Source organism: Microtus oregoni, unplaced genomic scaffold, assembly GCF_018167655.1.
Source record: "Microtus oregoni isolate MIOR12 unplaced genomic scaffold, Mior012 000032F_ref0000030, whole genome shotgun sequence".
In the NCBI taxonomy this organism is placed as follows: domain Eukaryota; kingdom Metazoa; phylum Chordata; class Mammalia; order Rodentia; family Cricetidae; genus Microtus; species Microtus oregoni.
In genome coordinates, this window is record NW_024543091.1 from 10,057,541 (window position 1) to 10,081,647 (window position 24,107).

General features: G+C 39.3%; 1 protein-coding gene across 3 annotated transcripts in view; it reads left to right on the forward strand.

The window, feature by feature from the left end:
* The first annotated feature begins 428 nt into the window (after positions 1-428).
* Positions 429-24,107, forward strand: part of LOC121466166 (muscular LMNA interacting protein) — a 233,038-nt gene continuing 209,359 nt past the window's right edge. For 2 of the 3 annotated variants that reach the window (XM_041679752.1, XM_041679759.1), the window contains exon 1: positions 429-594. In XM_041679752.1, the coding sequence (XP_041535686.1) occupies positions 526-594 (69 nt within the window). In that variant the 5' untranslated portion in view covers positions 429-525. Of the gene's footprint in view, positions 595-7,869; positions 7,984-24,107 lie in introns of those variants that run through there. The other variant, XM_041679765.1, reaches the window with a different exon arrangement.

A 24,107-nucleotide genomic window follows, 5' to 3' on the forward strand; every position in this document is an offset into this window, starting at 1 on the left:
TTTCGTTTTATTTACAGAGGGAAGCATGTGTGTCTACACTTCTAGGATGAAAACTGGACTCCGAAAGGGTTAACTTAGCCCAGCCATGTTTGTTCTATGACCATCACATTTGTCCTTTGAAATTGATTTATAAAGATGGGTTCTGGAGTATATTTTACTCTGTTCCAGTTGATGAAATCTGTGGCAAAACTGCCTGTTATGAGCATCTTTCTGTGTTCAGGGAAGCAAACTTGTCGGATATTTTCCTGCTGAAGGGTTGCTTTCATGTTTAGTGACATTTATCATTATCTAGGGCCAGCTGCCTGACTTCTCTTCAGTGCTCTGTTTATGGGGTTTGAACATCTATAAATGGAAACACTAGCTAACCAGAAATTATCGCCAGGGCTTCTGATAGTGTCCCAGGCTCTTACAACGTGGAATGCCTGGCATTATCTAACATGCAAGCATGTCAAATCATTTTCTAGACCGAATCTGGACCACTCTCTCTTTCATTCTCTTTCTCCCCTTCTCTCTCATTCTTTCAGCATGGAATCTGAAAAACATGAACAAGGAAACTCACTAAAGGAGAGCAAGAATTTAGAGGAGAAAGTGACGGTAAGATGCTTGGGGATTCAGCAAACTCAAGTTTAAAATTGGCAGGGTGAAAGGGCAGCTGTCACAGATTAGAAACGTTGTTACCCTGTCTCAGTTTCCATTTTGAACTGGTCAATAATCTTGACATTAATGAGTCCTCTAGTTTTCCTGAAAATGATGTAATAAACTTCTACAGAAAGTTTCATTACTGGGAAATGGGCAAGCTTGATTTGAATGACATCTCCCTCCACTCTCAAAGCTGGAGTCCTTTGCCCTGAGCCTTTACTGCTTGTTGATAAACAGAGTGATTGGTGTTCTGAGGCCAGTTTTCTGGGGGAATGTGGCAAATATTCACAAAAAAGTGCTGTTGAATATTTTAATATCTTATGGCCTGAGTTTTATGCACTTAAGTTAAAGTTTACTCATAAAAATTTGGATCTCTTTCTTTTTGTGCTGTAGAAGTTATAAAAGCAGCATTACTTAGATGCTAAGCAATTAACTGTCAGTTAACTGTAGTCACTTATACTTTTCCCCAGTATAACTTGCTACACTTGGTCCACCTACTGGGTTTAGGTGGGTAACTTTGCGTGCAAGCTTACCATGGTTACAAAGCAAATGTTAGAATCATGCATGCCTCATTTAACAGCAACAGAGAAGCTTAAAGTTAAGCCCTAAAGATTCTAATAAGGCCCTACTTGTGTGATCAGATTGTTCTGGGTATCTGAAGTTCAGGTTATATATTCTCATTGATGTTAAAATCTAAAAATGGAGAAAAATCGTGACTTGAATATTCCTAAAGAATTTTAAAATTTCAAGATCTTAAAAGCGTTTTGGATGAAATATAAATGTTCCTTAAAGGACTCAGGTTGTCCTCATTTTGAGTAATAATTGTGGACATTGTGTAGCATATAATGATTACAGAGTATTTTTCATTTTGACTTTATGGAAAGGTCAAATATTATAGAAATAACTAGAGCTTTTGAGTCAGAAATATTTTCATGAAAATTCTTCTTATTCAACTTCCAAATGGAAAACTTTGGGATTTTGTTTAATCTTTCTGAACCTCAGTTAACTTGCTTATAAGACAGGGGACAGTAATAACTAGTTTGAAGGGTTTGTGAAGATTAAAACCTATAATGTGTATACAGGAAGTCTCTAGCATTACCCTGTTTTCACATTGGTTTGGCTTGATTTAGCTAAAAAACACTTACCCCAGACACACGCACACACCACACTTACACAGCACACACACATACATACATGTACACACTTATATGTTATATACACACTCACAAACAAATTATAAAAAGAGACCACTGAAATTCATTTCAAAGCAGAAGGAAAATCCAGATAGTGTAAGTGTAAATGCCGAGTGTTGTCACACCCTGATAAAAATATGTGACGTGAGGGTTGCTGTGAACTAGTGTCTGCTCTAACTCCGAGTTAGTTTTACAAATAAGCACAGTGGACTTGGGGCAAATGCACAAAGTGAAAATGATCTCTTATTGTTTGACATGATTTGATGCATTAACGTTTCACTTGCTAGAAGGTCAGACATCTTGCATGCCCCACTCTACCTTGAAACCAACTATAAATCTAAAAGTGAGCAAAAAGTATCTCCTTAGAGGAAGCCGCTACCCCACAACTCATGAACATGACGGCTGCGGAGGCCTCAGGCTTGTCTCTGATTAATTTCCAGAAGACAGGAGGACAGTATGGCAGTGGAAGGAAGAGAAAGCACAGGAGAATTCAGCATGTGGGGCAGAGACAACCTCCATGGAGGGAAGGAATGCACAAAAGCTAGTACCAGGGAAAAATGACAGGGACAGCATAGATGTCCATATATGTTAGCTACCTTTCAGATGCTGGGATCCTGACATCAAGAAAAGACTAATTCATAGTTATTGTTTTCTGGATAAGAGTGCTGAGAAATGTATAATACATCTTAGAAGGAAATTAACCCAAACACAGTGAACATGCAGTTGCTTTGTGCCTATGCATCCGAACACATCTGTGGCTGGGCAACTGCTTTCTTTGTCACTGTCAACATAACTCAGTATATTTATTTAGGTTGCTGAAATAGTTTAAACATACTTTATGTGGAGTTAACTCTGTTCTGAAAATTATTCACTATCTTTATTTTAAATAGTAATATTTCTTAAATTATGTTTTTTAAAGGAGAGTATATTTTGCTACCAAAACACTTTAATATGTGTACTTTATAATAGTCTCATCTGCACCTTGCTTAAAGTTGCATTTCTCTGGACTTTAATGAACAATGTTGGAATGTGCATCATGCCATGAAGCAGCACACACAGCCTCATTTATTAAATTTAAGTTAATATCTGTATGAATAAATAAGAAAATCAACAGCCTGCAGCATCTTGAAAAGCATCAATTTTTCCTACTAGAGACAGACAGAACTGAAGTAGTGGTTCTAGCTATGCGCTCTCCTGTGGTGAAGGAATTAAATTTCCACTATTTCTTGTGTGTATGTGTGCATGTGTGTATATGCATGGTCACATGCTCACATGTGTGTGGATGCACATGTACTTGTGTTTTTATGAAACTGGAGGGCCAAAGCTGCTGTTGAATCTGTTTCTGAGTCGTTTAGTCCACTTTACTTACTGAGGTAGAATCTCTAGCTAAGCCTGGAACTTGCTGACTCTGGTTGATCTGGTTAACCAGTCTGCTCTAGGGATCCCTTGTTGTTGCCCCTGCACGTTTGAGATTATAGGCAGGGGCCAAACCTGTCTGGCTTTGGTGCGGGTGCTGGGTATCCGAACTTCAATCGTTACAACAGCCTGGCCACCCTTTAATTCACTGAATTATATATATGGTTCAATATGCTTCTAAATGTTGATTATTGTTTTTGCCCTGAATTGATTGATGTTTGGTCACTAAAAATAAAGATTTCTGGGAGCTATGTTCTTTTCTTTCAAAATTTTCAAAGATCTCTAAATTTGTGAGTGCTGAGTGAAGTTGCTCATAATCAGGTGGATATCATATCAAACTGTCCAACATCGTAGTGAAAAATCAGTTCTCATGGATTTCTAGGTACCCTCCCAGCCCTTGAGAGATGAGCTATGTAGCATGCTAATGTCTCAGTCATTGAACCTGCAAAGCCAGATTACACTAAAGCTAAGGCTTGTGGACTATGGTGTGGGTTGGAGGGCAGTATTTTTGACATCTTTCAGCATGGTCATTTCCACCACCGCAGATGTTAGTGGTGAAAGCATTTTTGTTTTTCTTGTCCTGTGCATCCTTAACTGTGTTCCTAGGAACTGAATTGTTTTTTTGACTTCCTCCAAAAATGGTTCTGGCTGTTCTCAGAACGTTCAGAAAACTCTAGGGAATGTACTTTTGAGACTTCTATTGTATTTGACATACATTGTGGGATACACTGGAGCTTGACTTAGAGTTTCTTAAGTTCATGGATGAGTGTGACATGCTTTAACATGCTTGTAGAGGCAGTTGAGGAACCATGTGCTCTGGAATATAATAAGATCATGTATGTTAGCATGTAAGTTAGTCTTTTGATTTTTATGTATTACTTTATACATAACTTGCATCTTACAGTAACTTCCAGCTAGGTGCCACCAAAATCTATAAAATGAAGTAAATTTTGGAGTAGTTTAAAAACAAGTGTTAATTTTTATTTAATATGTTTTAATAAATAAGTATAACCAATGCTAAATATCCTGGCTGTTTTTTACAATACCTCTTATTTAGACTAAAGTGCACCAGCAAAGAGGTTACTCACATTTATAGTAAATGAAATCTTGAAATGAAAAAAAAACTATTCATACATGAACATAGTAAATATAATCATGTACCTTAGGGCATTTTAATGTAACGTGGTTTAAGAGATGATAAAACCAACTAAATATCATGCATAAATCCAGTAATCCCTATTGTGTTATTGTGAAGTGTCTCAAAACATAATCTCATTGTCTCAAGTATTGAAAGTTCAATGATATCATAAAATAATAACAAGAGAGTGTCTGCTTTAATCATTTTATATTGAAACTTGTTAGATGCAGAGCAAAATTGTAGGCAATTTTGGGGTGTTGTAAATATTGCTTCCTTAAGGAAAAGGAGCCCTCTAGGTGGCAAATAAGGCATCTGATTATTAGAATTCTAAGAGGAAATATGACATAAGAAGATGAAAACTTAAATTTTACTTTTCATGTTTAATGCTTGACTTATTTTGAATTTCAATAATGGCTTATCCAACAACATATAATTATCCCATAATATTTTTGAGTATAGAGAGAAGTTCATTTTGATTAGTTTTGAATACAGTGAAAATAAACAAAATTAAAATATTAATAATTGTCATAAAATGTAAAGGATTGTGCTTTTAAAATTCTGTGATAACCTAGAAAAATTTAGCTCTGTAAGTAAAAGTCATAGTTCCATCAATAGAAAGAAAATTAGTTACTGTCAAAGAACAAATTTGTTAGCAAAAAGAAAACTATAGGGTTAATACTTTTGTTATAATTCCTGATGTCATTGCGTTTTGTTGGGTATATAGCACAGGTATAAATGTTCCCAGGAAAAGGGATTTCAAATCAGTATGTGGTTCTGAATGGCTATCTTGAATGAGGCACAGAGAATGTGAAAAAGGCTCTGTCTTTAAGACAATTAGTAAGCTTTAATTATTTTAAATGGATTATGAATAATGAGCATAGATTTCAGTAGCTTGGAAGTATTCTAAGCATACACAGCACAGACATTCCAATTTCTTTTTCTTTTTCTTCTTTTTTTATTTTTCGAGACAGGGTTTCTCCGTAGCTTTTTTGGTTCCTGTCCTGGAACTAGCTCTTGTAGACCAGGCTAGCCTCGAACTCACAGAGATCCACCTGCCTCTGCCTCCCAAGTGCTAGGATTAAAGGCGTGAGCCACCACTGCCCGGCTCCAATTTCTTAAATGGATTTGTGGTAGCAAGTCCATAATTACTCGTCAAAACAATGGGGCAATTATAGAGTGTTTCACGCAGTAGCATATTTCCCCATAATATTTACTTATTTGTTTTTCTTTTTAACCATGTCTTGTTAGAGTTAATTGGCATCAAGTATTCAATATTGAAGACAGGTGATGAAAAGTTTTTGCTGTTATTTTTTGTTGTATTACTTGTTAAGTATGCACAAATGGGTCTGATTTATGCAGTATTCCTTACAGGAGAATTTCTATAATGAAAGAGTGGTAAGTTTCTGAATGTAAGATGGCACAATTATTGGATTTTAATAACAAGTTAATTTTGGTGGTGGTCAACACACAGGAAAGATAAAAACTTTCCTATTCATTGGTATGGGCTTCCTTGTGTTGGAAACCTAATTTCATTCATTTCTTCACTACTCAACGTGAACGAATGATTCCTGCTGTGCCATGTGCTGGGATTTCACTGACAAAATTGCCTTGCTTGGCCGGCCGTTCTGTCTGATCACTTACTGAGTGTGAGTTACTTTATACCTACACCTCAATTCCCTTATGCTATTGCTAGCGCTCTCTCTGTCTCTGTCTCTCTCTGTCTCTGTCTCTCTCTGTTTCTGTCTCTTTCTGTCTGTTTCTCTCTCTCTCTCTCTCTCTCTCTCTCTCTCTCTGTGTTTGTGTTGTGGGCAATGGTGGGCATTCTAGCATGATTAACATGTGGTTACCTACTGCGCATTCAACTCTTCCACTTGGCACACCTTTCAGAATGGCTCAATTATTAGTGTATCTTTTATTTATTGGCCCCTTTTCTCCGAAGAGTGCCAGCAATCTATAATAAGTCTATATCCAAAGTACTCTTTGGAAATATTTGTTTTCAATACCCAGGTAGGCAAAATGCTCCAGAGAGTTCCTCAGTCCTTCCTGAGCCAGAGTGCACACAGAGAAGCTTCAGGGCAGGTTTCTCTGGGATTTTGGACTCTCAGTTACTTCTGAATCTTAAGGAATGATGTGACTAGCTGATTTATTGTTATTTAGTAATTTATTTAGCTTTATTTCTCAGGAAAACAAAACCTCTCTGAGAATCCACTGAAGACGTTGTAGGATTGTGCCTTCTGTGTCACTGGTTAAGACAGTTTTCTGAAGAACCAGGGCTTCCCATCTCTCTTCTGAGCAGTCAGGGAATCCTGGCTTTCCCCCAGGTGACAAGGTACAGCGGCACAGAGTTTGGAAAAACTGAGAGTTGTGTTTTTCCACACATTTCTTTTTTGTAAGAACAATCCTATCCTGATGTATTTCTAGCCCCTTCTCTTTTAAAGAGAGTAACAAATAAATAATAAATCATCTTGAAGACTGCATGACCACTGAGTAAACAAGAGAGGGTGGTGACGTACTGTTAAGGCCAGGAGAACTGAAGTCCTACTGTGCACCCGTAAAGAAAAGGGAGACTGGAAAACAATGGACCCATGAACCTGATGTTGTGGTCCCACCCTTTCCTGTCTATAAAAACCCACATTTAGGGCTGCATGTGACCCTGGGGTGCATATGTGATGCGGGCGGTGAGGGCTTTTAAGTGGCGGCAGACACGGTGGGTTTCCTCAAGGAGCCCAGCATTAGAAAAAAATATGTGTTTTTGTGGTCTTTGACAAAGCATTTAACCTTTGGCTTCCTTATCTACAAAGTGAGTGGTTGGACTGGTTTTTCTAATGTTGAACTGTGCAGTATTTCATGTGTGTGAAAAACGTCCTCTGACTGGGGATTCAGTAAATCCCTTGCAAATATAAGCGATCCTGAGAAAGTTAATTTTTTTTATATGTAAAATGTGTTGGTAGAAGTTATTGCTATTAGATGAAGTTCTTTTAAAGTATGGAATTTGAACTTCAGTACTCATGTATTGAAGCTGAGTATTTTTGCTTTTGTATTTTTAACTGAGAAACAATAACGATTCAGGAATTTGATCATGGGATAACACTGTGGAATAAGTGAAGAGAAGAAAATTTAAGAGTCTTGATATTTGTATAGGAAGTATAGTATTTTCTCATAATAAACATTGTGGTTTTATCGGTAATGAAAACTGAGCACATATAGATACCTGTTTTAAATATCATTTCCAAAATGGCCCCTTCAGCTGTGACTCATTCTGTTTTGTAGTTTCCGCCGCCCCTGCAGAGCACCTGACACAGATATCTCAGCTCGCTCTCTCGCTGCTTTAATTTTAGCCCCTCTGCATCACAGCAGGTTCAGAAAAAAAAAAAAACGTAGAAAACGTAGGAGCTCAAGAGAGTTGAAATCCTGGTCAGTGTTCCGTGTTCCTTTTTCACCCCCGTTGACAAAAGCGAGGGTTGGGGACTATTAGAACCAGGGCGAGTTAAGAAACTGATGAGGATCCAGATTTCTGCTTTCTGGTTCAAATCCAGTTCTTGAAGCCATCCAGCCTTTTGAGAAGCACTGCTAATTAAAGCAGTGTCTGCTGATAATGTAAGTCCGGGATGGGCTGTTTGAATGGCTCTTTTGATGTAGCTGTGTGTGAGAGCGAATACAGAAGCAAGACGGATGGATTGCAGGCTGTTAATTCGGCTTTCAAAGCGACATTTAGAGCACACAGTTTGGGGCGGGGGATACGTTGCAAGTCTTCACCGTGGGAATTACAACTGTGTATAAATTCAGCCCCAAGCACGATTCCCCATAGGGGCTGGGGATGAGGAATAGATTATCGCCAGAATGGAATTACATTGCTACATGACCTTCATGGAAACAAAATGATTTCCAGAGACTTTCTGGAAGATAGCTGTGGTTTAATTGCTGGCCTGTTGCAAATACTTTTTTACCTAAACATTTCCCAAGGCTCCTTTGCTGAGCTTTCTGAGTTAATGGGCGTTTCTTTGCATGGGTAGCCTCTGAGGGAAATCCTCCCCCCCCCCCAACTTGTTCTCCAAAATAGGCCTTGTGCCTTTGTAAATATCAGGGTACAGCGATCTAGGGATCATGATTTTAAGTACAAACTTGATAACCTTCATCTTAGAAGATCAGAGAGCCAGTAGGATTGCTTTTCAAGCCTGTTATAATTTCTCTGGGGACATCATGTCATAGTGTGAGGCTGAAGGCAGAAAATGTCAGCATGAATTAACAAGCTTATTGCAGAGAGTGGGGTTCTCTTTAGCCTGTGGGAAGTGAAATGAAATCTTTACCATTCTGACTTTAAAAAAAATTTTTTTTTTCAGTGTGAGCTCAGCTTCTCAGCTGGGAATTCCTGCAATTTTTTTTCATGCTGTCTGCTCTGCTCCCCTGTAGGTACATCCATCTATCCACGCATCCATCCATCCACCTATCCACCCATCCATATCCACCCATCCACCCATCCACCCATCCATCCATATGCATTCATTCACTCATACAACTGGGGAGTCTGTAGACTATTTCCTTCCTTACTACTTCTACTACTGATCTGAGGTGCAGAATGAGGCACTCCCCGCAGACTTCCACAGAGTTCTTGTCTAACTTCAGCATCATAGTGGAGGCTCTGTGGGATTTTCTTTCCCTGACTGTGGCACCCTCAGGGTTTATAAGGCAACCACTAGGATCCTTTTCTTCAACTCAGCTTCATCCCACAGCTCACGTGCATTTCCTTTCCCCCAGAAAATTACAGCATGCTTTTTTATACTCATTCTCTTCTCCTGCCAGGTCTCTTGGCTGTGAGTTTGATTTTAAAACTTCCTTTGAGTGGCCAAGAGATATCTACTTCATCGATCAGATGTCTTGGACCAGAAACTCTTTGATTATTATTATTATTTTTTAAATTGTGTGTGTGTGTGTGTGTGTGTGTGTGTGTGTGTGTGTGTATACACGTGAGTGCATGCAGGTGCCTGCAGAGGCCAGAAGAGGGTATCAGTTCCCCTGAATCTGGAGATAGTAGCAGTTTGAGTCCTTCTGGTATAGGCACGGCGAATGAAACTCAGGTCCTCTACAAGAGCAGAACATGCCCTTAACCACCGAGTCGTCTTCCTACCTGCCCGAATTCATTTTCAAAGCTTTTTCTCAATGTTTTGTTCATGTTGAATATTGTTTGCAATCAATAGGTGATTGAGTGTTTCATGGCATTTAAAAAATTCTAAGTTTGGATTTTCGTTTTTTTCTTGAGGTAGAATATTGATATGTTGCTCACGTTGGCCTAGAACTCCTTGTATATCCCAGGCTGGCTTTGACTCCAACATCCTCCTCTTTTAGCCACCTGACCGCTAAGATTAAAGTGTACGTTACTAGGTCTGGCTTGTTATATAATATTATTATTCTATATCAGGAGATGCTATAGTCAGAATGTGTCCTCTTCAATTAATATGTTGAAACTAGTCAATGTGGGACTCTTGAGTACTGGTATGCTTTTGCGTTGAGGATAATTAAGTTATGTGGTTGGAGACCTAATGAGTGAGAATAGAATCTTGCTCTTCTCTGTGTGAGGACAGAGCAAATGTTCTTTTTTTTTTTGACATTTCTTCATTCCTCTATGTGAGGACACATGGGGTCACCATCCCTACTAAAAAATAAGCCAAGACTTTTCCAGACATAAATCACTCAGTGCCTTGATCTTGAACTCCAAACCTCAGGACTGTGAGAAAGCGAACTTCTATTCTTTACAAATGATTTAGACTTAGGTTCTTGGTCAAGCAGCACACATGGACCTTGGTGCTCACAGCACTCTGTGAAACCATTGTGTCAACTATGGCTTGCCAAAATACGTAGATCTTAAAAATTTAAACTCAACTTTCATGTCTTGGGTTGACTTCTCTATTTCATCATCTCTTTGTCATCTTCAAGTTGCTCGACTATAGAATTTTTAGCCATTCTCTAAATTCTTTGGAAGTTATTCCATGCCTTTTCATTAGGTGCGGTTTCTATGGGATCTCGGCTTTTTTGGTGGTGAAATATTATTATTATTATTATGATTTTTTTATTTCTGAGTTGGGATTTGTACACCCAGAGCTACTGTCAGTTGATAGCTTCTGGGAGATGGATAGTCGCTTTTTAAAAGGGTGTAATCTCTGGTGGGTGGATTACCCTCGAGTGAAGGCCACACACCCAAGGGTATAGGAGCAGCATAAACTGTAGCTGATATGTTAAGAAAAAAAATGAGATCACAAGTTGGGCGAGTGGGGAAAGGGAAGGATCTGGGAGTTTTGGGGAAAGAGGTGGGAATGACCAAAATGCATTATATATATACTTGATTGCAATAATGCTTATGCAATATTGTTCATAAAAATAATAAGCACAGTAGAAAATTGCAATGCCATAACCTAAGGGAATTTAGAGGCATGGGTGTATTAGACCTTGCTTTTTTTAATTATTTTGATAGAAAATACAGCTTTTATTCAAAGTAGAAGCATGATTCAAAGATCAGCCATGTCACAGATATTAACATGCAAATCCATTAATGTATTTGTTCAGGAAATTCCTATTTGCCAAACTCTACAATTTTCTCTTCCTCTTTTCTTTTTATTTATTTTTTTTTATCTCATATAGTACATCCTGACTGTAATTTCCCTTCCTGCCTCTCCTCCCAGTTTCTGATCACATCCCCTCACCCCAAGATCTCCTGTACCTCCATTTCCCTCCAGAAAAGAACAGGACTCCTAAGGATATCAGCTGAACATGGCACAGCAGGATGTAATAAGACTAGGCGCCAACTCTCTTATCAAGGTTGGATGAGACAGTCTGGTAGAAGGAAGTGTCCCAAGAGCAGGCAAAGGAGTCAGAGACATTCCTAGGCCTATTGTTAGGAGTCCCACAAAAAAAAAAAAAACCAAAGCTACACAATCATAATATATATGTAGAGGTCCTAGATTAGACTCATATAGGTTCCCTGATTGTCACTTCAGTCTCTGTGAGCCCCTATGAGCCCTGCTTAGTTGGTTCTGTGGGCTGTGTTCTGGTGTCCTTGTCTCCTCTGGTTCCTATAATCTTAAAGGTTGATATAAGGATAATTCAGTGGGATAAGTTTTATTTTTTCACTTTTACTGAAGTTTCAAAGAGCTGAGAATGATTCTTTTTTGGTAATAAGCTCATATTTTTATGACTGTGCTGATTGATGAAAGTGTATCAGAAGGGATTTCAAGGCCACCCGAGACTTGGTGCTGTATTCATCTGACAGCAGGTCTATAGAAGCCTTGAGTGCATTTGTGCTGTGCCTTTGTAAGGTTGGTCACCTGGAGACTGCAAGCTCCTCAAGGTCAGGGAGCTTATGTTCTTGGTCCTTTATCATCCAGGTGAATGTGGAGCGGTACTCTTAAAACTTCGAGCTGCATGGCTTTGCATATGCCTAAGTGCATGTGTGGACAGGCGTGTGTATTAGATTATATATAATTTGATACATTGTGGAGACCCCAAACTAAGCCTAAATCACATTCTCAAGCTTTAGTCACATGTGAAAAGCTGGTGGTTTGACACATTTCAAGGACAGTTTTCAAAGGATGTTGAGGAGTCTCTCAGGCAGAGACATACCTAGGATTTTGTTCACGAAAAGTAATAATCCACAAGTATGACAGTTGCCTTCTCATTCTGGCTGATTTCCAACTCAGCCTCTTGAGTTGTATTTCACAGAATCTTCATATGATACGAAGAGCCAGAATCCAAGTATGCTTGATGCTGTGGTGTGGTGGAGCCCTCGGCACCCTTGTGGGATTGATGGCAGCAACTGGGATGTTGGCAGCATTGTGGGCTCTTAGCATTGGCAGTAACACCGCCAGAGAGTTATGTGAAAGTGAGCCAGCATATGACAAGAGGGACAGAACAGTTTCTACTTGTTTGCCAGTACCCCTGATCAAAGAACAATGAAGTAAAGAGACGGTGAGACTTTCTCTTAGTGTGTAAAAGTATCACCAGAGATATTTTTTATGCCTTTCATATATAGTATTTAAAAATTTTTTTTGACTGCTTCATATACATATATAATACATTTTGGTCACATTCATCCTTCTTCCCTCTCTTGTGATACTCCTCCCTCCATCATACTCCTTCGTCGTACCAAGTCTCAATCCCATTTTCATAATGATGATGATGATGGCGATGCTGATGATGATTGCTTTGAGTCCCACTGGGTTTAACCAGGTCTACTCGTGTGGGCATGAATGCGATGCTCTCTGCTGGAGCACCAGTAAGTCACCTGCTGCTACATCATTCAAAGAGGGAAGGGGAATTGATTGGGGGAGGGGGAGGGAAATGGGAAGCCGTGGTGGGGAAGAGACAGAAATCTTTAATAAATAAATAAATTGAAAAAAAAAGAAAATGACTTCCTCTTCTTTAGGAGCCCTTGACTGCCATTTGCTCTTCTCTGTGTAGGAACACCCATGAGTTCCCCTCTCTATCCATAACTGAAAGTTTATAGGTTCATTCTTGTATAGTCCCTATGGAGTCATCCGTGGTTTTGATTTCATATCTCTCATGGCCATGTCATACCTGTATGACAACATTTTATTGCGCTACTCTTTATTCAGTTCTTAGATCTTTTCTGTTCCGTCTTTGTTGTTGGAGGCTGCTCATTCATTCCTGGCCGCTTAGACCCGATAGAATCCCTCAGAAACTATATTATTTGCAATACTCTTTGGCCAATAGCTTAAATGTATTTCTGGCTAACCCTTAAATCTTAAATTAACCAATTTCTATTAACTGTGTATTGTCACATGGATGTGGCTTACCAGGTAAAGTTCCATCTGGTGTCTGTCTTGGTGGCAGTTACATGGCATCTCTTTGACTTTGTCTACTCTTTCTCTATATCTCTTCCAGCCTGGCTTTACTCTGTTAAGCCATTGGCCAAAAGCAGCTTCTTTATTAGCCAATGGCAATAAAACATATTCACAGCATACATCACCTCCCACATCACCCCTTGTGCAGTGTTCCTCAAACTTTGCACAGAGTAATGAGAGTGCCCTCATCAGTGCTGAACATTCAACAGCCACTTATTTTCAGCTCCTTGGCCACCTCAAATCTAAGCATTAATTACTGCTCACTGAAAAGGGACATTTTTAAAATTACAGCAAGGACAGCACCAGTCCATGGGTATAAATGTAGACATTTAAGAGGCTGTTTGACAACATGTTTCTTCATCAAAACAAAAATCATAGACTCACCACACCTCATGCCTAGGACCTCTCTAGCCTAGGACTTTGATCTAGTTCACAGTACCAGGCATGAACTCCCTTCTAAAGGAGCAGGGCTCAAGAATGATTAGAAATCAATTTGTTACCCCCATCAATAGCTACACTACTGTTGTACAACTTAGCACCTCTTGCTTTGTAGCTGACATTGTAGCATGCAAGGTTGAAAGCTAGGGAAGACTGCTGCTCACTGGTCCCCTCCTCCAACTTCCTGCAGAGCAACTTCTGGCACCATGGAAGCTCGCCAGTAGAAAGGAAGCATCTAGTTCAGTCTTGGCTTGGTTTCTTTGTATTCTCCAGCCAAGTTGTGTGGTATCTTCAACATGAGGCTATTACCACCCTGTTTTAGGGGCAGCCAATGGCAGTGGCCATCATCTGTATAGTTTTGGAGGTCACTGTGTCCTTCTTGGTCAACAAGGCCTAGGAAGGTGTCCCACACCTGACCCTGGGAGTTTTATTTAATAACCCTTAGCTTCTGGGATCAGCATTATTCAATTGTACATGGGCCTTTACATTCAAAGAAGTATTTTTAATTATGTGTCTCTGTGTTTCTATGTTTATATAGTATGTGGGTCTGTATAGAGGCCAGAAGAAGGCATCCATTCTCCTTTTTATAAGATTTACAATCTTTTGGGTACATTCCCAGCTATGTCATAAGATAGTTCTATTTTTTGGTAGTACCTTTCTTCTCCCCCTCTTTTTCTCCCTCCCTCCCTCCCTCCCTTCTTTTTTCCTTTCTTTGTTCTTTTTAAAAACAAAATATTCATATTAATTTCCAAAGTGTCTATATCATTTTGTACTCCCATCAACAGTGTACAAAGATCCCTCCTTACTCACACCAAAGCCAGCATTTGTTGTCATTTGTAACCTTCATGATGGACATTATGGCTGGAGAGAGAGGGAATCTTAAGTAATTTTAATCCATAATCTTAATCCATAGTAGCTAAGGATTATGAACACTTTAAAAGTGCTTCTTAGCTACTTGAAACTCTTCTTTTGGGCACAGTCTGTTCCATTCTATATTACATTTCTTAAGTAAGTGGTTTGTTTCTTTGATGCTTAGCTTCTCGAGTCCTCTGTAAACTCTAGGGCCTCCATTGGATAGTTGGCAGAGCTTGTTGGCCGTCCTCTTGGCCAACTCTTATGATTGAGAGTTTCCTTTGGTGTACAGAAGCTTTTTATCTTGTGAGGTTCCATTTGTCAATCATTGGCCCTATTTCTTGTGCTACCAGAGTCCTATTTAGAAAGTTCTTGCCTGTATGTTGAAGGAAACTCCCTCATTTTTCCTCTAGCAATTTTAAGGTGGTTGGTTTTATATTGAGGTCCTTGGCCTATTTGGTGTTGAGTTTGTACAGAAAGAGGTAAGAATATAGTTTTGGGGCTGGAAATGATGTCTCATTAGTTAAGAACATGTACTGCTCATACAGAGGACCTGAGTTTATTTCCCAGTCTCGTGGCCAACAATTGCCTGTAACTCAGGTCCTATAGATCCAGTGCCTCTGGCCTCCATGGGCTCTTATACCCATGTGCACACACCCACATACACATAATTAAAAATAAAATTAATCTTTTTTTTCTTTTTCCGTTTATTTATTTATTAAAGATTTCTGTCTCTTCCCCGCCACCGCCTCCCATTTCCCTCCCCCTCCCCCAATCAAGTTCCCCTCCCTTGTCAGCCCATAGAGCTATCAGGCTTCCCTGCCCTGTGGGAAGTCCAAGAACTACCCACCTCCATCCAGGTCTAGTAAGGTGAGCATCCAAACTGCCTAGGCTCCCACAAAGCCAGTACATGCAGTAGGATCAAAAACCCATTGCCATTGTTCTTGAGTTCTCAGTATTCCTCATTGTCGGCTATGTTCAGCGAGTCCGGTTTTATCCCAGGTTTTTTTCAGACCCAGGCCAGCTGGCCTTGGTGAGTTCCCTATAGAACATCCCCATTGTCTCAGTGTGTGGGTGCACCCCTCTCGGTCCTGAGTCCCATGCTCGTACTCTCTCTCCTTCTGCTCCTGATTTGGACCTTGAGATTTCTGTCCGGTGTTCAAAGTGGGTCTCTGTCTCCTTTCATTGCCTGATGAAGGTTAATATTCAGGAGGATGCCTATATGTTTTTCTTTGGGTTCTCCTTATTTAGCTTCTCTAGGATCACTAATTATAGGCTCAATGTCCTTTGTTTATGGCTAGAAACCAAATATGAGTGAGTACATCCCATGTTCCTCTTTTTGGGTCTGGCTTACCTCACTCAGGATAGTGTTTTCTATTTCCATCCATTTGTATGCAAAATTCAAGAAGTCCTTGTTTTTTACTGCTGAGTAGTACTCTAATATGTATACATAGAACACTCCATCCAAATAGGAAAGAATACAGAAATTAAAATTAATCTTAAAGAAAAAGAATCTAGTTTCATTCTACATGATGATGTCCAGTTTTCCAGATATCATTTATTGAGATTATCTTTTTTCTAGTATGCATCTTATCATCTTTGTTAAAAATCAGGCGGTCACTAGGTGGTAGTGCACATGCCTTTAATCCCAGCACTCGAGAGGCAGAGACAGGTGGATTTCTCTGAGTTCAAGGCCAGCCTGGACTGCAAGAGCTAGTTCCAGGACAGGTCTCAAAGCTGCAGAGAAACCCTGTCTCAAAAAACAAAACAAAGCAAAACAAAAAACCAAATGGTCATAGTTGCATGGACTTATATTTGGTTCTCTTTTTTATTCATTCAACTCTGTGTCTGCTTTAATTCTAGTGCTGTGCTGTTGTTATTACTATGACTAGGTAGTATAATTTGAGATAAGATGTTGTGATAATGCCCATAGTATTCCTTTCACTCAAGGTTGTTCTGGCTATGCTTGGGATTTTGTGTTTCCATATATAGTTCTGGATAGTCTATGTCTGTTAAGAATGGCCTTGGAACTTTGCTTGGGTTCATTGAATTTGAAGATTGCTTTTGGTGAGATAGCTGTTTTAATGGTTTTTCCATACCAAGAAAATGAGAGATCATCTCATCTTCTTGTATTTTCCTCAAATTCATTCTTCAGTATTTTGTTTGTTTTTTTAAAGAAATCTTTCATGTCATTGATTATACTTATTCCTAAGTATCTCATTTTATTTATTTGTTGTGAATGGGCTTGTTTTTCTAATTTCTTTCTTGGCTTGTTTGTCACTGGTATATAGGAAGACTACTCAATCCTTTTATTAATTTTTTATTCATTTATTTTACACATAACCACAGCTTTCCTCCCACCTTCCTTCCCATTCCCTTCTCCAACCTCTCTTTTACCCCCTCCCCTCTCCTCCTTCATCTCCATTCCAAAAGGGGCAGGCCTCCCCTGGGAGTCAACAAAGCATGGCATATCAAGTGAGGTCAGAGGAAGCTCTTCCCCCTGCATCAAGGTTGGGTCAGGCAACCCAGCTTGGGGATTGAATTCCCCAAAGCCAGCTCAAACATCAGGGACTGGTCCTGATTCCACTGCTAGAAGTCCTACAAACAGGTCAAGCTATGCAACTGTCACACGCATGCAGAGGGACTAGGTAGGTCCTATGGAGGCTCCCTAGCTGTTGGTCCAGAGTTGTTGAGCTCCCGTGAGCTCAGGTCAGCTATTTCCGTGGATTTCCCTGTCATGACGTTGACCCCACTGGCTCATACAATCCTTTCCCTCTTTCCTAGAAAGACTAGTGATTTTTTTCTTTTTTGACTTTTTTATTTAAAACATTTTTTAATAAAAATTTTACATACCAATCCTAGTTCCCAGTCTCTCCCCAGCTCCCACTTCCCCCACATTTCTCCTATCCCACTCCCCATTCAGTCCTTGGAGAGAGGGTAAAGCTCCCCATGGGGAGTCAACAAAGCCTGGCACATCACTTTGAGGCAGGATCAAGCCCTCTTCCTGCCCTCCATCTAGGCTGAGCAAGGTATCCCTTTGTAGAGAATGGGCTCCAAGAAAGTCAGTTCATGTAGTAGGGATAAATTCTGATCCCACTGCCAGTGGTGGCACAGACTGCCCAAGCCACACAACTGTTATTCACATTCAGAGAGCTAGTTTGGTTTTATGCAGGTTTCTGCACTGTAATTCTAGAGTCAGTGAGCTCCCACTAGCTCAGGTCAGCCGTTTCTGCATGTTTCCTCATCATGGTCTTGACCCCTTTGCTCATATAGTGTCTCCCTGCTTTCTTCCACTGGACTCTTGAAGCCCACTCAAGTGCTTAGCTGTGGGTCTGTTTCCATCAGCTGTTGGATGTAAGTTCTATGATGACAATTAAGGTAGTCATCAATCTGATTACAGGGGAAGGCCAGTTTAGGTACCCTCTCCACTATTGCTTAGGGTCTTAGCTGGGGTGTAGATTCCTGGGAATTTCCCTAGTGCCAGGTTTCTTGCTAGCCCCACAATATTTTCCTCAATCAAGATATCTCTTTTCTTGCTCTTCCTCTCTGTCCTTCCCCCATCCCAACCATCCTGTTCCTCATATTCTCCTCCCTAGTTCTTATCCCCCCAACACACTCCAAATTTAATCAGGAGATCTTTTATGTTTCCTCCTCTCAAGGGGATTCATGTAGGTCTCTCTTAGGGTTCTCCTTGTTACCTAGCATCTCTGTGGTCATGGTCTATAGTCTCGTTATCCTTTACTTTATGTCTAATATTCACTTATTAGTGATTACATAGCATGTTTGTCTTTCTGGGTCTGGGTTACCTTGCTCAGGATGTTTTTTTTTTTTCTAATTCCATTTATTTTCCTGAAAATTTCAAGATGTCATTGTTCTTTATCATTGAGTAGTACTCCATTGTATAAATGTACCCTATATTTTTAATTCATTCTTCGGTTATAGGGCATCTAGGTTGTTTCCAGTTTCTGGCTATTATGAATAATGTTGCTATGAACATAGTTGAGCAAACGTCCTTATTGTATGATTGTGCATCCTTTGGGTATATTCCCAAAAGTGGTATTGCTGTGTCCTGAGGTAGACTGATTCCGAATTTTCTGAGAAATTGCCATACTGATTTCCAAAGTGGCTGTACAAGTTTATACTCCCACCAGCAATGGAGGAGTGTTCTCCTTACTCTTTATCCTTTGGTCTTCTTTTACTCTAGCTAGAACTTCAAGAACTATACTGAGTAGATGCAGAGAGAGTGGACAACCTTGTCTTGTTCCTGATTTTAGTGGAATCACTTGAGCTTCTGTCCATTTACTTTGATGTTGATTGTTGGCTTGTTATATATTGCTTTATTTTATCCCTTCTCTAGCCAAGACTTCTATCATGGAGGAAGTTGGATTTTGTCAAAGGCTTTTTCAGCACCTAATGAGATAATCATGTGTTTTTTTTCTTTCAGTTTATTTATATGGTGATTACATTGACAGATTTTTTTTTTCTATGTTGAACCATCCCTGAATCTTTGTGATGATGCCAGATTGATCATGGTGGATTATTTTTTTGATGTGCTCTTGGAGTCAGTTCCCTGGTATTTTATTGGGTATTTTTGCATCAGTGTTCATGAGGGAAATTGGTCTGTAATTCTCTTTCTTAGTTGAGTCTTTTTGTGGTTTGGGTATTAAGGTAACTGTAGCCTTGTAAAAAGAGTTTGGCAATGTTGCTTCTGTTTCTATTGTGTAGAACAATTTAAGGAGTATTAGTATTAACTTTTCTTTGAAGTTCTGATAGAATTCTGTGCTGAAACCATTCAGTCCTGGGCTTTATTAGGTTGGGAGACTTTTGATAACTTCTTCTATTTCCTTAGGGTTTTTAGGTCTGTTTAAATTGTTTATCTGGTCTTGATTTAATTTTGGTTTATGGTATGTATCCAGAAAATTGTCTGTTTCTTTTAGATTTTACAAATTTATGGAGTACTGGCTTTTGAAGTATGACCTAATGATTCTCTGGATTTCCTCAGTGCCTGTTGTTTTGTCCCCCTTTTCATTTCTGCTTTTGTTAATTTGGATATTTTTTTCTCTGCCTTTGATTAGTTTGCATAAGGATTCATCTAACTAATTTTCTGTAAGAATCAAATCTTTGTTTCATTGATTCTTTGTATTGCTTTCTTTGTTCCTATTTTATTGATTTCAGCCCTCAATTTGATTATTTCCTGTCATCTACTCCTCCTGGGTGTGTCTGCTTCTTTTTGTTGTAGAGCTGACAAATGTGTTGTTGAGTCACTAACACGAGAGAAATTTCTCCATTTTCTTTAAGTAGGCACTTAGTGTTCTGAGCTTTCCTCTTAGCACTGCTTTCATAGTGTCCCATAGGTTTGGATATGTTGTGCCCTCATTTTCATTGAATTCTAGGAAGTCTTTAATTTCTTTCTTTCTTTCTTCCTCCACCTGGGGTGATTCAATTGAGCCTTGCTCAATTTCTATGAGTTTGTAGACTTTTTGTAATTAGTGTTGTTGTTAAATTCTAACTTTAAGCCATGGTGAACTGATAAAACACAGTGGTTTAGGGCTGGAGAGATGGCTCAAATGGCCAAAAGACACTTAAGGTCATGCTCAACTTCCTTAGTGATCAGGGAAATGCAAATCAAGACAACTTTAAGATACCATCTTATACTTGTCAGAATGACAAAAAAAAAAAAAAAAAAAAAAAAAAAAACCACCAATGATAGCCTTTGCTGGAGAGGTTGTGGAGAAAGGGGTACACTCATCCATTGCTGGTGGGAATGCAAACTTGTGCAACCACTTTGGAAAGCAGTGTGTGGCAGTTTCTCAGGAAATTCGGGATCAACCTACCCCTGGACCCAGCAATACCACTCTTGGGAATATACCCAAGAGATGCCCTATCATATGACAAAAGCATTTGTTCAACTATGTTCATAGCAGTATTATTTGTAATAGCCAGAACCTGGAAACAACCGAGATGTCCTTCAATGGAAGAATGGATGAAGAAAGTGTGGAATATATACACACTAGAGTACTACGCTGTGATAAAAAACAATGACTTCTCGATTTTTGCATGAAAATGGATGGAAATAGAAAACACTATCCTGAGTGAGGTAACCCAGACCCAAAAAGATGAACATGGGATGTACTCACTCATAATTGGTTTCTAGCCATAAATAAAGGTCACAGAGTCTATAATTGGTGATCCTAAAGAAGCTAAATAAGAAGGTGAACCCAAAGAAAAACATATAGTTATCCTCCTGGCTAAGGGGAGTAGACAAAATTGCTGGGGAAAAAATTGGGATCTTGGGGGTGGGGTGGGATGGCATGGGGGTAAGGGGAGATGGGGAGAGAAAAATGAGAAGGGGAGGATGGAGGGAACTTGGGCAAAAAGGATGATTGGGATAAAGGAAGGTTGGATAGGGGAGCAGGGAAGCACAAATCTTAGTTAAGTGAGCCACCTTAGGGTTGGCAAGAGACTTGACTCTAGAGGGGCACCCAGGAGCCTAAGGCGATGTCCCCAGTTAGTTCCTTGGGCAGCTGAGGATAGGGAACCTGAAATGACCCTATCCTATAGCAATACTGACGAGTATCTTGCATATCACCATAGAACCTTCATCTGGTGATGGATAGAGATAGAGATAGAGACAGAGACCCACACTGGAGCACCAGACTGAGCTCCCAAGGTCCCAATGAGGAGCAGAAGGAGGGAGAACATGAGCAAGGAAGTCAGGACCATGAAGGGTGCACCCACCCACTGAGACAGTGGGGCTGATCTATTGGGAGCTCACCAAGGCCAGCTGGACTGTGACTGAAAAAGCATGGGATAAAAACGGACTCTCTGAACATGGCGAACAATGAGGGCTGATGAGAAGCCAAGGACAATGGCACGGGGTTTTGATCCTACTTCATGTTCTGGCTTTGTGGGAGCCTAGCCAGTTTGGATGTTCACCTTCCTAGACATGGACGGAGGGGGGAGGACCTTGGACTTTCCACATGGCAGGGAACCCTGACTGCTCTTTGGACTGGAGAGAGGGGGAGAGAAGTGGGGGGAGGGGGAGAAGGGGGAGGGAAATGGGAGGCTGGGAGGAGGAGGAAACTTTTTTTATTTTTCTTTTTCTCAGTAAAAAAAAATTAAAAAAAAAACACAGGGGTTTATTCCATTTTTTTTGTATCTGTTGAGGTTTATTTTGTTACTGTGTATGTGATCAGTTTTAGAGAAGGTTCTATGAGGTGCTGAGAAGGTTTATTTTTTTGTGTTTGGGTGGAATGTTTTATAGATGTCTGTTAAGTCCATTTGAGTCATGACTTCTGTTAGTTCTCTTTTTTCTCTGTTAAATTTCTGTCTAACTTACCTGTCCATTGGTAAGAGTTGGGTGTTGAAGTCTCCTACTATTAGTGTGTGTGGTTTGGTGTGTGATTTAAGCTTTAGAAATGTTTGTTTTACTCTGCTCCCCATGTAGATTAGATCTATGTATGTCTCTCTGAGGATTCTCATTGTTGTCTAAGTTCTCTGGGATTGTGATTTGTGGAAAAATATAGAGCTCAATAAAAGGCAATAAAAAGGAATGAAAATGGTCAACAAATGAATATATGAATAAAAAAGAAATGTTTGTTTTACAAATGTGGTTGCTCTTGTATTTGGAGTATAGATGTTTAGAATTTAGACTTCATCTTGATGAATTTTTTTTGTGTTGAGTAGGAAATGTTCCTTTCCGTCTCTTTTGATTAATGTTAGTTTGAAGTCTATTTTGTTAGATATTAGGATAGCTACATTTGCTTGTTTTTTTTTTTTTAGGTCCATTTGATTGGAAATTTTTTCCCCAACCCTTCACTCTGAGGTAATGTCTGTTTTTGAGGTTGAAGTATGTTTCTTGTATACAGCAGAAAAATGGGTCTTGTTTTTGTACCCACTCTGTTAGCCTGTTTCTTTTATAGGTGAATTCAGTCCATTGATATTAAAAGATATTAATTACAAATGATTGTTAATTCCTGTTGTTTTTGGTGGTAGTGTTTATGTGTTTCTCTTTTTCAGGATTTGCTGGTATGAGGTTATCAGTTGCCTGTGTTTTTGTGGTTGCTACTAACTTCCTTGGGTTGGAGTTATCCTTCCAGTATTTTCTGTAAGGCTGGATTTGTGGGTAGGTATTGTTTAAATTTGGTTTTGTCATGGCATATCTTGTTTTCTCCATCTATGGTAATTGAAAGCTTTTCTTGGTATAGTAGTCTGGGCTGGCATCTCTTGTCTGTTAGTGTCTTGCAGCACATTTGCTCAGGACCTTCTGGCTTCCGGAGTTTCCATTGAGAATTTGGGTGTAATTTTGATAGGTCTGCCTTTATCTATTACTTGGCCTTTTTCTTTTGCAGCTATTAATATTCTTTCTTTATTCTTTATATTTAGTGTTTTAACTATTTTATGGCAAGGGGACTTTTTTCAGTCCAGTCGATTTGATGTTCTGTAATATTCTTACACTTTCATGGGCATATCCTTCTTTGAGTTGGAAGTTTTCTTCTATAATTTTGTTGAACATATTTTCTGGAGTTCTTCTATTCTTATTATTTTTAGGTTTTGTCTTTTCATGGTGTCCTTGATTTCCTAGATGTTTAGTGTTAATAATTTGTTGGATTTGACATTATATTTGAATTTGTTCCCTCTATTGTATCTTCAACTCCTGAGATTCTACTTGCATTTCTTTTAGTCTGTTGGTTATACTTGCATCTGTAGTTGCTGTTCATTTACCCAGATTTTACTTCTCCAGAATTCCCTCATTTGTGTTTTCTTTATTGCCTCCATTTCAGTTTTCAAGTCTCAAGTTGTTTGAACTGTTTCTTTCACCTGTTTGGTTTTTTTCTTGTTTTTTTACTTTTGGCTTTCTTTAAGGGATTTATTGACTTCTTCCAATTTTTTTTTTATCTTTTCCTCCATTTTTTTTAAGGGAATTTTTTGTTTCTTCTTTAAGGACCTCTATCATATTCATAAAGTTATTTTTTAAAGGTTGTTTTCTTCTGTTTTATTTATTTTGGGCTGTTCAGGTCTTGCTGATTTAGAAACATGAATTTCTGGTGTGCTGTATTGCTCTTTGCGCTGTTGAATGTATTATTACACTGCCATCTACCCATCTCTTTCTCCAATTGGTGCAGGTGGGGCCTATGGTTCAGGTGGTCACTCTTTCTCCAGGTGCAGTTGGGGCCTCTTCTTCTTGGAATTGAGACTAGCGGCTCTGGTGGTCACTGGTGCTGTCCCTCTAGGTGCATTGGTGGGGCTGGTGGTCACCAGTCTGATGGTAAGAGATGGGCTGGAGAGCTGTCTCAGCCATCCAAAAGGTTAGGCTCACAATAAAAATATATGTTGAGTTTGTATCATTGTGACTCCTGCCACTTTGCTAAAAGTGTTTATCAGCATTAAGGATTTTTTGGTGGCACCTTGAATGTCTCTTATATATATGGTCATTACTTGTATGAAAGAATGTTTTCACATCCTCTTTTCCTATTTGTTTAAGTTTATTCCTTTCTCGTGTCTTATTGCTCTAGCTAAGACTCGAGCACTACATTGAACAGAGTAGATAAAGTGGAAATCATTCTACTCAGTGTCTTT